Consider the following 13,250-nt stretch of genomic DNA (forward strand, 5'->3'; position numbering starts at 1 on the left):
TACAGTCTGTGAATGGGATGTTACGCCATTTGGCTAAAGACGCTCATTATGTGGGATTTAGGTAAAAGTCTATTATAATAAGGGATCCTGAACAACTAAGTTTATTTGTTACTGCTGTTGATGAGGTTCCAGAACGTTCTTTGAAATTAACCTAAAAGCTAAGCATACTCTGACCCCTGCCTCTAAATACTATTTGAGCCTTGTTCTTTTCCTAACGATAGAATAGAGGAAACAAGCTACCTCGTTTCAAACAAGTTGCCTCTTCAACATTTATTTCAATTGTCCCTTAAATCATCTCACCCATCCCTAACTCGAATATTCCATCTTATTTAGGGGGATGATATACAGAAGCTTAATACTGACTGCCTTAGTGCCGGGGAGGAGTTTGGGGGTGGGAAGAAGCCTTTCCCTTTTGGTTATGTTTGAAGTTTTAATCATGTGTGTGTTTTTTTTAACGTTAAATAAAAACTAATTTGAACTCACTAACCATCCACCAAAACCAAAGCCCACTACCCCCCAAAATATCCAAACTCTGATCCATGCGTGTTACATCGGGTTTTCCCCTTTACAGTGTTTTTCAAGTATGTCGTTCCAAGAACCACCTGCAATAAGATCACCTGGGATGCCGCCTTCTGCAAAGTGGATCCCGGGGCCCGACTCCCAAAGATTCTGTTTCCGTAGGCCTCCGGGAGAAACCAGGACTCTCCTTTTTTGTTTCCCTGACTCTTACGTACAGTGAAGTGTGTCAATTGCATAGTTTCCCTTTTTCACCCGTTAATGAGTTAAGCTCTGGCTGTCTGAGCTTTATCTAACCAAGATTAACACTTCCAGCAACAAAGAGCCTTGGGGAAAAATCCCATGAACTGAGAGATTTGGGCTGCTCTGTGGACAGAACCGAGGCTCTGTGGATATCTTCAATATCCTAAAACTATTAGATCTGAGGGAAGCGGGTTGTTTCAAGCCTGAACCTGTAGCTAGGCCCCAAAGAGAAATGATCTTGCTTTCCTGTATATGACAAAGGGCCTGGGGAAGGGAAAGTTTCTAAGGATTCATGGGAGGACCTAGAGGATCTTGTATGTTAATTTAACAAAATAGCAACTTCTTTAGCTTTTAATGGCCAAGCAAATACCCAAAGTTTAGCTCAAAATGACAGACAAAGGAGATTTGTCGAGATGGGAAGGGAAAGAAGAAAGGGTACCAGCGGAGGAAAAAAAAATCATTGAGAGAGACAAATACTACATGATGTTACTTATATGTGGAATCTTAAAAAATGATGCAAATGAACTTATTTGCAAAACATAAACAGACTCAGAAAACAAACTTATGGTTTACCAAAGGGGAAGGGATAAATTAGGAGTTTGGGATTAACAGATACACACTACTATATATAAAACAGATACACAACAAAAACCTAATGTATAGCACAGGGAACTATATTCAATATCTTGTAATAATGGAAAAGAACCTGAAAAAATATATACATATATATGTATAACTGAATCACTTTTCTGTGCACCTGAGACTAACACAACACTGTAAATCAACTCCAATTAAAAAAAGAAAAAAAAATCACTGACTCTTATGATTGTTTAATAGAACAGAATAAAAGAATAATTGTACCAGCGATAAGTCTATTATGCCATTTATTGACGATGGAATCACACTGGGAAACAATCACAACAAAAGAACCATCTTGAATAGAACGGTTTTCCAAGTGAAACATTCCTTTGAAACATAACATGTAAGAGACTCAAATATGTCATCAGGGAAGCCCCTGGTTTATATGTAGACATCTCAGCTGCGACTGTCACAAGTTCCACTCCACAGCACATTCAGGAATTGTGTGTGTGTGTGTGTGTGTGTGTGTAATACCTGTACCTCGGAATGAGGAACCATATTTTTGCCAGGCTTCTTGGAATAGACTTGCTCACGTTGAGATGCAGGAAAGAAAAGTTATTTTTGGTCGATGGGTGAGCACTTATCCTTAGCTATCAACGAAGGTGATTAACAGTTTAGCTTCTGAATACAGAATGGTCTGTTCGGTACCATGTCTTTTCGGTAAAGTTTCTTTCCGGTCCTTGGTGGTGCCTTAACTTCTTCCCTCTGATTTTCAGGGAAAGACAGAGGTACAGGTGAGACTGGTGTAGGAGACTTTGGTGGCAGACATCTGCTTGAGAGCATTTTAACCAGCACCCGGGCTGTCTCGGCAGGAGCAGGCTCGGCTGACAGTTCTCCGCGTGGGTTTAAAATGGAGACCTTGGGGTTCTTAAAGTCGTCGTAAGCTGCAATCACCTGTTTTGTGGTGGGTGAGGTTTTCAGAGCTGGTCTAGGGTTCCACTTGTACTTCCCAGCACGGCTGCAATCCCACTTGGGAGCATTGTATTCAAGCTTGCAAGAACCAGAATTGGTTTTCCTCTCCTCGTGACTTTTCCCTACACAAGTTGTCTGAAGACCCACAGAGTCGGAAGGTCTGGGCTGTCTCATTCTGGGTACAGCTTTGGAGGAAGAGGGTCGTTCGGTGGCTAAGGGAGCACAGAAGGAAGTCTGCAGTCTCGGCCGTTCTCTTTGAATAGTCATGCGCTGCAATCTCTCTAAGTCCAGTAAACGAGCTACCAAATGTTCCAGAGAGCTGTCTAGAGGCTCCACTGTCATTTTCCAATTTTCAGATTTTGAGATGGCTAATTTGTGCAAGTCCAGGGTATTGAAAGGAGGGGGAAGAAAATCAGGATATGGAAATACTTCACTTGGTTCTTCTGTGAAAGAGTCTTCTACATTTTCTATTGTTTCTGGCTTTAGGTTCAGGTCCATCTTTTTAAAATAGCTGAGTAAAGTATCGTTTGCTTTTTCATTTTCTGATAAATCACTTTCATCTGTTAAATTTTCTTCCACACTGCTGTTTCCATACTTCAGATTCCAATTTGGCGCAGTTAAAAGTTCGCCACTATTGTTTCCTAGAGTTGAGCATAAATTAATATGAGGCTCATTTCTGTCCTTAAAAAAGTCTCCAGCAGCATAAGGCCAGCAGTGACTTAATGGCGTCTGCAGGGCAGGGTAGGAGCCAACTGGCTTGTCCACTGAAGCACTTGTTAGTGAGTGGTTCACAGCGAAGAGCCTTATGTGATTACTGGTCACATTACAGCCAGTTTCCACTGAAGATTTTTTGAAATCCCTTAAAAAATGATTTATTTAATGAATGGTTGGTTGTCTAGAATTAAAATGCTATTAAAATGATAATGAATAAGAAAACTTATCGAAGACTAGCTAATGTTTGGTTCCCAATGGCATATGTGTATCTATCTATAACAGAAACATGTTAATTTTCAAATATGCTCTAATTATATACAGCTATATACATTTTTTAAAGTACAGATTAAAACAGTAACTGGGCATCCCTTTGTACATGCACAGGTGACTAGATCATTATACCTACAAATGGCTAACTGGCTATGAATGGCCACTAGGCTGAAAGTGTCTAATTATAGCTATTTGCCTATGATATATTGTACGTTCAACTATGATGCGTGAAAAGGAGGCTATCCAACTCCAATTGAAATTATAGTGACATGTTTATTTACCCAGAATCAGATAAAAGGAAACTCTCGAAGAAGGTAGCTAGGTTACTTAAGAAGGGCTTCTACTTTAGCCACTGTGGTTTTTAAAAAATTATTCTATCAAAAAAGGAAGCAAACCAATGTCTATCAAACAAAAATGATCCCAGAGAGAGTCTATTGGAATTTTCATCTGATTGTGCTCTTTTATTTTAGGACTAATACTTCCAGGTATTATATTCAAATGAAAACTGCAAAAAAGCCAGGCCACAGAATACTGAGTTTACAGTTAGTATTTGTTTAACGCTTACTAGAAATACTGCCATGGAAAGATCTGATGTGTTAACTGACATATTTATAGCCCCATTATCTTCCTGCTGCTTTTAAAGCCAATTTACACTAAAGACAACAAAGCAGCCTTGAAGGATTTTGAAAAGTACAGAAAATAGTAAAAATTGATTTATTTAGCTAATAAATACTACAGCTTTACTGACTTGCCTCTGAAAATCACAGGAAAATCACCTTAAATCTATAATTGATAACAGACACAATCCATGTAGCACAGTGAGAAACAAACAGCTTGGAATCTGGATGCGGAAGACGTAGGCTTGAACCGCTTTGCCACCAACGAGCAAAATGGAAATTATAATACCCACCCTGGAGGTGGTCTAAGAAGCAGACAATCATATGAATGTACTTTGCAAATTGTTAAACACTAAATGAAAGCTACGGTGACTTTTAACCTTTCCTTGTTGACAGCATATTGAGGAGAAACATCTCAGTAGTAAAATGTCTCACTGACCCCAAGCTTCCAACTCTGCACCATCACCAGGCCTCCCCAGCATCAATCACGAACACCCACCAAACGCGTGATTCTGTTTAGTCCTCACAACAGCCCCATGAGGTCGGCAGTTTCATTCTCTACCTTTGACAGATGAGGGAACTGAGGCCCCGACTGGCTGAGGTCGCTCATCTCGTAGGTGGTGGAGCTGGGATTAAACCCTGGCATTGGGTCCCACGTTCACGTCTCCAACCCCTGCGCTCTGCCGACTCATTTACGTCCTCTCACGTCACTTGACCTCTTCCTTTGCGTTCCTTCTCTTAAAGCAGGCTTCCTCCCCCCGTCACCACCCGCATCCCAGGACATGAGTCACTACAATCCCCTTCGTGCCTCTTGGTTCTCCCCTCAGTGTTAGCGCTAGGTGAGCTGTGTCCCGAGCCACACGGGAGAATCCTCAGCTGAAGAGACAGCGGCTGTCAAGGGAGCCACAGAGTTGTTAAAACTGTGTTGACAAAAGAGGAACGCAACTCAGCATCCCCATTCAATAATACGCTATGTAACAGCAACACCCGGGGGTGCTCGGTACATGTTAATTTCGGCGGTGCTCCATACATGTTAATTGCCCAATAACAGTAACCTGCGTTTTGAAGAAGGCTTCTAGCTGGTTCTCACGCACACCAAAGTTTAAGAGCAAAAAGTAAGAATTCAAATCCCAGGAAGGGACTGAAGCAGGGAAGGGGGTGTGAGAGCGTGAACCAAGCCTTCACATTCTGGTCCAACCATCTGGTACCTGTCACCTGCTTCCATGTCCTCACCCGTAAAACAGGGACAATGACAACAGCACCTCCCTTGCAGGACTGTCCTGAGGGTTAAATGAGTTAATACGCGTAAGGAACGAAAATCATTCCTGGCACGTGAATTATTACTTTCCTATTACGGTTCCTTTTCACTCGAACGGGAAGTCCAAGCTCTCTCCATCTAGACCCTCCTGGTAAAGGCCCAGTCACCTCTTCACCACATACCGTGCTGTCTGCCAGCCATGCCCTATTTTAGGGAGCGTCGCTGTAACCTCCCACTACTTGCACACAATACTTCTTTCCTTCTGTTTGTTTTTCGGCCTCGTACTTCAGCTGAGCAGTTAACTCATCTGTACTTGGATTTACTTCAGTCATTTAGGGGTTTACAAACAGAAATATTCTCTCACCTGTTCTCCGTAGCACTTCCTTTGTTGAGAGGATAACTCCGTACCTGGAATATCCCTTGTTTACTATTCTAAGAACAGGAAAACTACGGACAACATTTTAGTCAGTAACTGCATGCCTTTTTTAAAAAAAATAATACTTTCAGAGTGTGATGAATAAAACCCTACCTGTGTTCTTTTGGGAGCATGCTCTGACAAAGTAAGTTCCAGCATGAGTTGCTCTACTGGAATTTCCAACTGGTTCTATAAAGCAGCAGACTTAAACACATGACATCTCTGTTCCCGACTCTTGTTCTAAGAATGTATAGTTCTTGTTCTAACCAAGCAATATATAGTAAAGTCCTATAATACTCCCTCATATCCATATAAACGGTTTTTACTGACCTCAGTAGGAATTAGTATAATCTGTTTATAAACATCAACTAAACAGTGTTAACTAATAAGCCTTGACTATCATTAAGACTGTCTTTATTTTATTAACTGTTTTATTTTTGATCAAAAAAAGTAAACGAAAGATTCATTTTTTTCACTACTTCAAAACAAAATATAACCATTTCAGCTGCTTCAAGATATCTTAAGGGCTGAGACCACTTCCCTTTTGGCAGTGACTGGAAAGCATTATCTTCGCTACAATGTTAATTTCCATTTATAACACTGTTATGTTGAAAAAAAGTAATATAGTAAGATATTTAATGACCAATTTGCAGCCTTGTAAAATAGTAAATAAAGGCTTTGACTTGTTTGAAGAACTTTATAGAAATAAAATTTTAAAGTTTAACTTTGAGGAAAGAAATTTTATTTAAGGAGCATACATGGTAATGTTAAAATAATTTTTGTGAATTACTTAAAACCAAATACCTATCCTTACCTTGTTCATTTTGTCTGAAAGAATGTGTATGAAAAAAAAGACAATTAATAGGTACATAAAACTGGTGATATTCAAAACAAGCCCCCTTTAATATGAGTGGTTGTTCATATTATAAATTAGAATATAAATTTTCATATATTTATAAGTATAAATATAAATAGACACATCGAGGATTTCTTACCACCTGTGGCACCATCCCTTCCAGGTGGGAGGTTTTTATTTTCAGGAACGGGTACTTCTGTATCCAAATTCCAGTGAGATAAGTTCTAAAACAGTATTTGTTTTAGGATACACTTAATGTAAGAAAAATTTAAAAGCTCAAGTACATAATTGTACAAGTCCCTTGGTTAAAATATAACAAAAGGCACAAAGTTCCATGACCGCCCCCCCCCTCCTATAAAGGACACTCAGCATTTGTGAGGAGTGGGCAATGTTCTCATCCAACTATCATCAGCTGGATAACACCTCTTAGGAAATGAAAGGCTTTTATACGAATTTATGATTTCATTCACATTTTGTTAAAATAATGGCACACCAGTTTTCAAAACTGGTGATTTAAAAAGTATGATGAAATGTCCAGGTCACAATGGCACAGTCACCAGAGTTCATATGTCTGAGTATCAGACCTGAAAGAGTATAAAAGTCTTTCCATCAACCGAACAAGATTCTCACATACTCAACACTGACCAGCCCACCTCTCATTCTAGACTCCAGATGCTGAGAAACACTTAGGAAATATTTTTTAAGGCAAAAAATGAATAAGGACAGGTACAAGACCTATTGAGGATTTATGTTCCAGACACTGTGCTGAGTGGTATGCGGGAGAAGCGTGGGGTGCATGCGGGAGAGGGATGTGATCATTTATCCTGGAAAGGGAAAGTGAAGAGGTGAGCAGTTAATTTTAAAAAGTGATCTTTGAGGGATGAACTCAGTTTTTTTTTTTTTTAAATCTCAAATGAGAAAATCCTTTGCAAACCAAACTCCAAGCAGGTAGTACTAGGTATTATCTCTGCACTAAGGAGAAACGGGGACAAATAAGCTTAAGTACAGGATGAGGATTTAATTGATCCACAGGGAAGTTCTCTCTCGACAGGAAGGAGAGCTGAACATTGGAATGTGGGCTGCAGATTATCTTTCTCTGGAGGTTTTCATGAAAAATAAAATTAATAAAATTCTCTGCTCTCTGAGATAACATGCATTGGATCTAGTCTCTGCTTGAGAATCGCCAAGGGAGCTCTTTAAAAATAATAGTTGAAGAAACTGACACAGATTCTGATTCAGTAAGATGAAGCCAGATATTTGTGTTTTGTTTTTTTGCCGTACGCGGACCTCTCACTGTTGTGGCCTCTCCCGTTGCGGAGCACAGGCTCCGGATGCGCAGGCTCAGCGGCCATGGCTCACAGGCCCAGCTACTCCGCGGCATGTGGGATCCTCCCGGACCGGGGCACGAACCCGTGTCCCCTGCATCGGCAGGCGGACTCTCAACCACTGCGCCACCAGGGAAGCCCCAGATATTTGTATTTTTAAAGCCTCCTGACAGATTCTCAAGCTTCTCTCAGCTCTGTAATCCTGGTTCCCTAAGGTACAAAATAACCTGTGAGAGAAATAGCCTTACCTTAACATGATAAAGGGGAGGTGATGAAAACCATGCTGTTGAGGTCATAGAATGAAAGTAACCAAATTTGTCAGCCAGTAAGGAAGGCTGTCAGTAGTCCATGAAGTCAGCCAGAGTGCAAACTGCCTACAGGGTGGGCATTGGTTCTACTATTTGATATCCACCTGCCTTACCAATATTTTTCACAAAACACGTGTGAGAAAATTTAAAAGGTGAGCATTGCCCGACGGTTCAAGGTGGCATGTTTCACCAAATCCAACTGCAATTAGAAATGCTTGGAGGACTTCCCTGGTGGCGCAGTGGTTAAGAATCCACCCGCCGATGCAGGGGCCACGGTTCGAGCCCTGGGCCGGGAAGATCCCACATGCCACGGAGCAACTAAGCCCATGTGCCACAACTACTGAACCCGTATGCCACAACTACTGAGCCCGTGTGCCACAACTACTGAAGCCTGAGCGCCTAGAGCCCGTGCTCCGCAACAAGAGAAGCCACCGCAATGAGAAGCCCGCGCGCCGCAACAAAGAGCAGCCCCCCATCGCCACAACTAGAGAAAGCCCGCGCGCAGCAACGAAGACCCAACGCAGCCAAAAATAAATAAATATATTTTTTTTAAAAGAGAAATGTTTGGAGATTTACAAAGAAGCTGGTTAGCTTTTCCTTTGTTAAAAGACATAAAAATTTTCAGGGAACTCTACTCAACACTCAGTAATAACCTAAATGGGAAAAGAATTTGAAAAAGAAAAGATGTTTATGTATAACTGAGTCACTCTGCTGTACACCTGAAACTAACACATTGTCAACCAACTATACTCCAATATAGGATAAAAATTTAAAATAAAAAAAAAAAAGAAAAATTTCCATTCGGTATCCCCCGACGCTGCTTGCCGGGCAGCTGCCCGTACGTCTCGGGAGACGGACGCGCGCAGCCTGGGGCCGCTGTCCTCACCATTTCTTCCCCCCGTCCCGCTTCTCTGTTTCCTCACAATCCTGCACAGGTGTGGGACAGGCACGCTGAGGGTACGGCACGAGGCTGATTTCAAAGAGCGCGTGAACTTGGGCTCCGCACACAAAGGAGCTCAGGAGAAAGCTCAGAACGCGGGAGAGAGGGCCTGTGGGGCGAGGCGGGGTAGCAACAGGAAATTAACTGGAAGCCAGAGGCGATCAGACAAATACGGGCGCACAGAAAAAGCAAGGAGGAAGGGCTAAATGACAGAAGAGGAGGAAGTGAAGGTCTGAAGTGAGAAGGGAGATATTTTCAGACAGGACGATAAAACACAAATTAGAAAAAGTATGGTGAGTTATCTGGAATTAAAACACAGGGTCACGAACTCTGCTTTTAATGATTTAAGCCAGGTGCTCCGTTTGAAAGCAGGATTAACCTTACACACGGGCACAGCCGACACTCCCACATGCCTCAGAGGTACCAAAAGGCCCGCTCCTGTTTAAGGCATAAGTCTCCGAGAACTACAGTGTCATAAAACAAGTGAAGCAATCTTTAAGGCGTTGCTTAAACGGATTAAGTTATTGCTTAGGGCATGGGTATCTGCAAAAAAACCACAAACTGAAGCCACCGCAGTACTCAGTGTCTTTCCTAGTCATTTACAACTGTTTGTCCCCTAGAGGAAGGGTGGGTCCCGAAGACGCAGAGAACGCAGCTCAGGGATGCCCTGCATCAGTAAGAACCGATCCACCTGCGCCGCGCCCGGGCGGAAGGACCGGGAGGGAGGCGCGCGCGGGCGCTGGGGATGCGGCGCCGCGGGGTGTGCGGGGTGAGTGCGCGGCCCGGCCTCTGTGACGGGGACCCGGGGCGGGGCTGGGGGGTGGGCGTCCCGCAGGTGCGGGCCGGGCCGCCTCTTACCGCTCGGCGCCGCTGGCCACCGGCTCGTCCACGGCGGCGTCTCCGCGGGCGCTGCTGCCCCGAGGCCCCGGCCGCTCCGCGTGCACAGCCTCCGACTCGGCCCGCCTGCAGAGAGGACACAGGGCAGCACGCAGCCGGAACGCGGCCGGCGGGGCCGCGACCCCGACCCCTGATCCCCGACCTCTGACCCCCGACCTCGACCCCACCCACTGCCCCGCCCCTAGCCCGTCCCCTGACCCCCCCGCCCCTGGCCCCGCCCCCTCCCCCTCGCCGTACCCGGGTCCTAGACTCCGGCCCTGTCTGTCCCCGACCTTGAGCCCAACCTCGCCCCCGACCCCGGCCCTGACTACGCCGGGCCACGACCCTGATCCCGATTCCGCCCCCGCGCCACCAGGCCGGGCTGTGTGTCCAGTGCTGTCCACGCTGCCAACATGCAGTGTCCCCATAACTGACGTGAGAGCAGGAAGGTGTCCCAGCTGAGCGCAAGCCCGCCTCTGGGCGGGTCCTCATGAGTCCAGATTCGATTATACGACAAAGCACTGACATTTGAGCCAGAAATGGGGGTGGTACTAATGCATTCTGTGCATGTAACACCCAGCTCTGGACTCAACCCCCTAAAGCCTCATTAAGCAGCTGAATGCACTGGTTCTTAATATCTGGGGGGAGGGATCCTTGGAGAAAAATGCAGATGCACCAGATGCTCACCACCATTTCAAGGGTTTCTCAGATCTCTGACTCCCGCCTCCACCCCCAGCCCCTAAGTGTGTCCCCCATTTCCATTTTCCTCTCAGAAAAGCCTTCCCTGACTCCACTTTAAAGAAGCCCTTAAGCAGTGCTCTTCAAATTTATAAATATTTGAAATAAAATTATGTGGGTAAAACACACAAAAAAATAAAGAAGCCCTTCCCATGCACTTTACTGCATTTCAGAACCCCCATCTTTCTTTCTTCCCTGGACTCCTCACCATCTTGTTCGCTTCTTTGTTGTCTGTCTCTTCCCAGCAGAATATGACTCCATGAGGGCAGGGGCCTGCGCGTCTCGTTCACTGCTGTATCCCCGTCACTTTAAAACTGTGCTGGGCTCTGTTCCATCTTGCAAGATGGCGGGTGAAAAGGCTGAGAAGCCAGATACTAAGGAGAAAAAACCTGCAGCCAAGAAGGCTGATGCTGGTGGCAAGGCTAAAAAGATGAAGCACGGGGCTTCCCTGGTGGCGCAGTGGTTGGGAGTCCGCCTGCCGATGCAGGGGACACGGGTTCGTGCCCCGGTCCGGGAAGATCCCACATGCCGCGGTGCGGCTAGGCCCGTGAGCTATGGCTGCTGAACCTGCGCGTCCGGAGCCTGTGCTCCGCAACGGGAGAGGCCACAATAGTGAGAGGCCCGGGTACCGCAAAAAAAAAAAAAGAAAGTTGACATTAAAATATCTGTAAAACACACTACAGAGTTTTAATATGCTGCAGAATAAGGAACAATGATTCCATTTTTGCCAAAAGAAGACTATGTATTTGTAAATGCAAATATGTATATAAATGCATAGAAAAGAGTTCCAGAAGGAGACACAGCAAATTCAGGGTGGTGCCTGCCTCTGAGGAAGGATAGAGATGGGAGGGAGGAAGATGTTCCCTTTGCTGTTGACTTGAACCCAAAGGACCGCCTGGTATTTCTCCAGCAAAGACGGGTTTATTCAGGATCAGAAGAGAACCGCAATTTGGGGCCTGCAACCTTGGTGAACCACCGGCAAGTCTCCACATGGCATGGGAAGGATAACATCTTATAGAGGGGAAAAGAAGTTAGGAGGGCAACAAAAATAGTAAACAAAGAGTCTGTGGTTGAGTCCTAGCAGGAAAGAAGGGAATCTTTCTTCTTTCTGGTTGGGCTCAGCTCTGAATGCAGGGGTGAGAGCTCCCCCTGCTGGTCTCTCGGCTCTATTTAACTGAGGCTTCTGTTCATTAATTTTTTACACTATGTATACTTCTTTAAGTTGTTTGATTTTATTTATTCCAGTGGAAATCTTTTCATGTGTCTTTAATTTTTGTAACTAAAATGCAATTTTAAAATCGAAAATACAGTGAGCATTTATGTGAGGTTGGAGAATTGGGTTTTGATTTCCCAGTGATATTCCAGTTAAACGTTGATTTAGAGTTTGTTCTCTTAGCCTCCCAGTGTAGACACGAATATTGATACGTCTTTAGCAACTGGTAGTGTTCCTGCCGTGTAGACTGCTGTGCATTTCATTAGATGTGAAGTTCTGACAACCAAAGCAAACCCTATGCTCTTCCTATTGTTCGGGCAAGCCTGTGGGAGCTGCTGGGCGGCCCAGCTGTGTGGTCACTGAGCTAATAAACTGCTACCAAGAGCCCTGGCCTTCACCCACTGGGCAGGAGCTCCATACTCCAGGCCTGCCCTTGACTCACTTGGAGTGGTTTTTCTGGCCTCTAAGGATCAATCTATTCATCAAGTCATTAAACCATTTAGTCCGAATGCCAACCTATGGTCCCTTGAGCCAATTCTTTGTCCCTTAGGTCTCTGTCAATTACCCTACCTAGGAGGGACCTTCAGGGATTCAGCCTGAGAAATAATGGGGGCCGGACAAGCACCGATCTAATTCCTAATCCAATGCAGGGTCCCCCTGAGTCTCTCTGAGACTCAGCTTCTCTTCCTACGGTAGATGTGTAACAGCTTATTTTCTATGCACCCAAATGGATTGCAGAGATGCTCATAGCACAGCCTGCAAACTGGCTTTCGCTTCTCAAATTGTCACCAGTTGGCAAAGAGATAACAAGCTTACACTACAAGATAACTCAGCTATGTCACTAAACACCCTGCGTGGTTCAACTGACTCCCCTTCTCCTTCCCTCCCTCCCTTCCTCCTTCCCTTCCTATCTCCTTCTCTCTGTCTCCCTCTTTCTCCTTCCCTCCCTTCCTTCCTTCTTTTTGGAGAAGATGGTTTTAATGAAGGAAGGAAGTAGAGTACTGGATTACATCCTGCCACAAGCTCTTTGGGTCACTACGGAAGGGCGATTTGGTTAGGGGCCAACTGAGGTCAGTGTGAAGCAGTGGATGTGATGTCAATGCAGAGTGTGGTTAATATCGCTGAAGATAAAAATAGTAGTCCAGTTACTTACCATTCGTTTGAGAATCATGCAGAGATTACACCAATGACCTTCAGTACCTGTGGTAGTACGAGCACACCTGCTTTGTTCGTTCATTCACTCATTTCTTGCTGTGCATCTATTAGATGTCTAGAACCAGGCTACGGTCTAAGTGTTGCTCACTGATATTTTTGGAATGAAGAAATGGCAGAGACCTCAATAGCAATTAAGTGGCACAAACAGTCTTTCTCAAATTAATGGCATCTTTGCTGTGCAAAAATGGAAAGGAA

At 44.5% G+C, this 13,250-nt stretch overlaps 1 protein-coding gene across 1 annotated transcript; it reads right to left on the bottom strand.

Moving 5' to 3' along the window:
* Positions 1 to 1,626: 1,626 nt before the first annotated feature.
* On the bottom strand, positions 1,627 to 10,317 carry FAM217A (family with sequence similarity 217 member A). The gene is given in 7 exon segments (XM_067753288.1): positions 1,627 to 3,169; positions 5,534 to 5,601; positions 5,699 to 5,773; positions 6,399 to 6,412; positions 6,580 to 6,664; positions 8,916 to 9,000; positions 9,872 to 10,317. Coding segments are annotated over 7 exon segments (1,989 nt in total). The 3' UTR covers positions 1,627 to 1,953.
* Positions 10,318 to 13,250: the final 2,933 nt, after the last annotated feature.

This window comes from Pseudorca crassidens, chromosome 10 (assembly GCF_039906515.1).
Source record: "Pseudorca crassidens isolate mPseCra1 chromosome 10, mPseCra1.hap1, whole genome shotgun sequence".
Taxonomy (NCBI): domain Eukaryota; kingdom Metazoa; phylum Chordata; class Mammalia; order Artiodactyla; family Delphinidae; genus Pseudorca; species Pseudorca crassidens.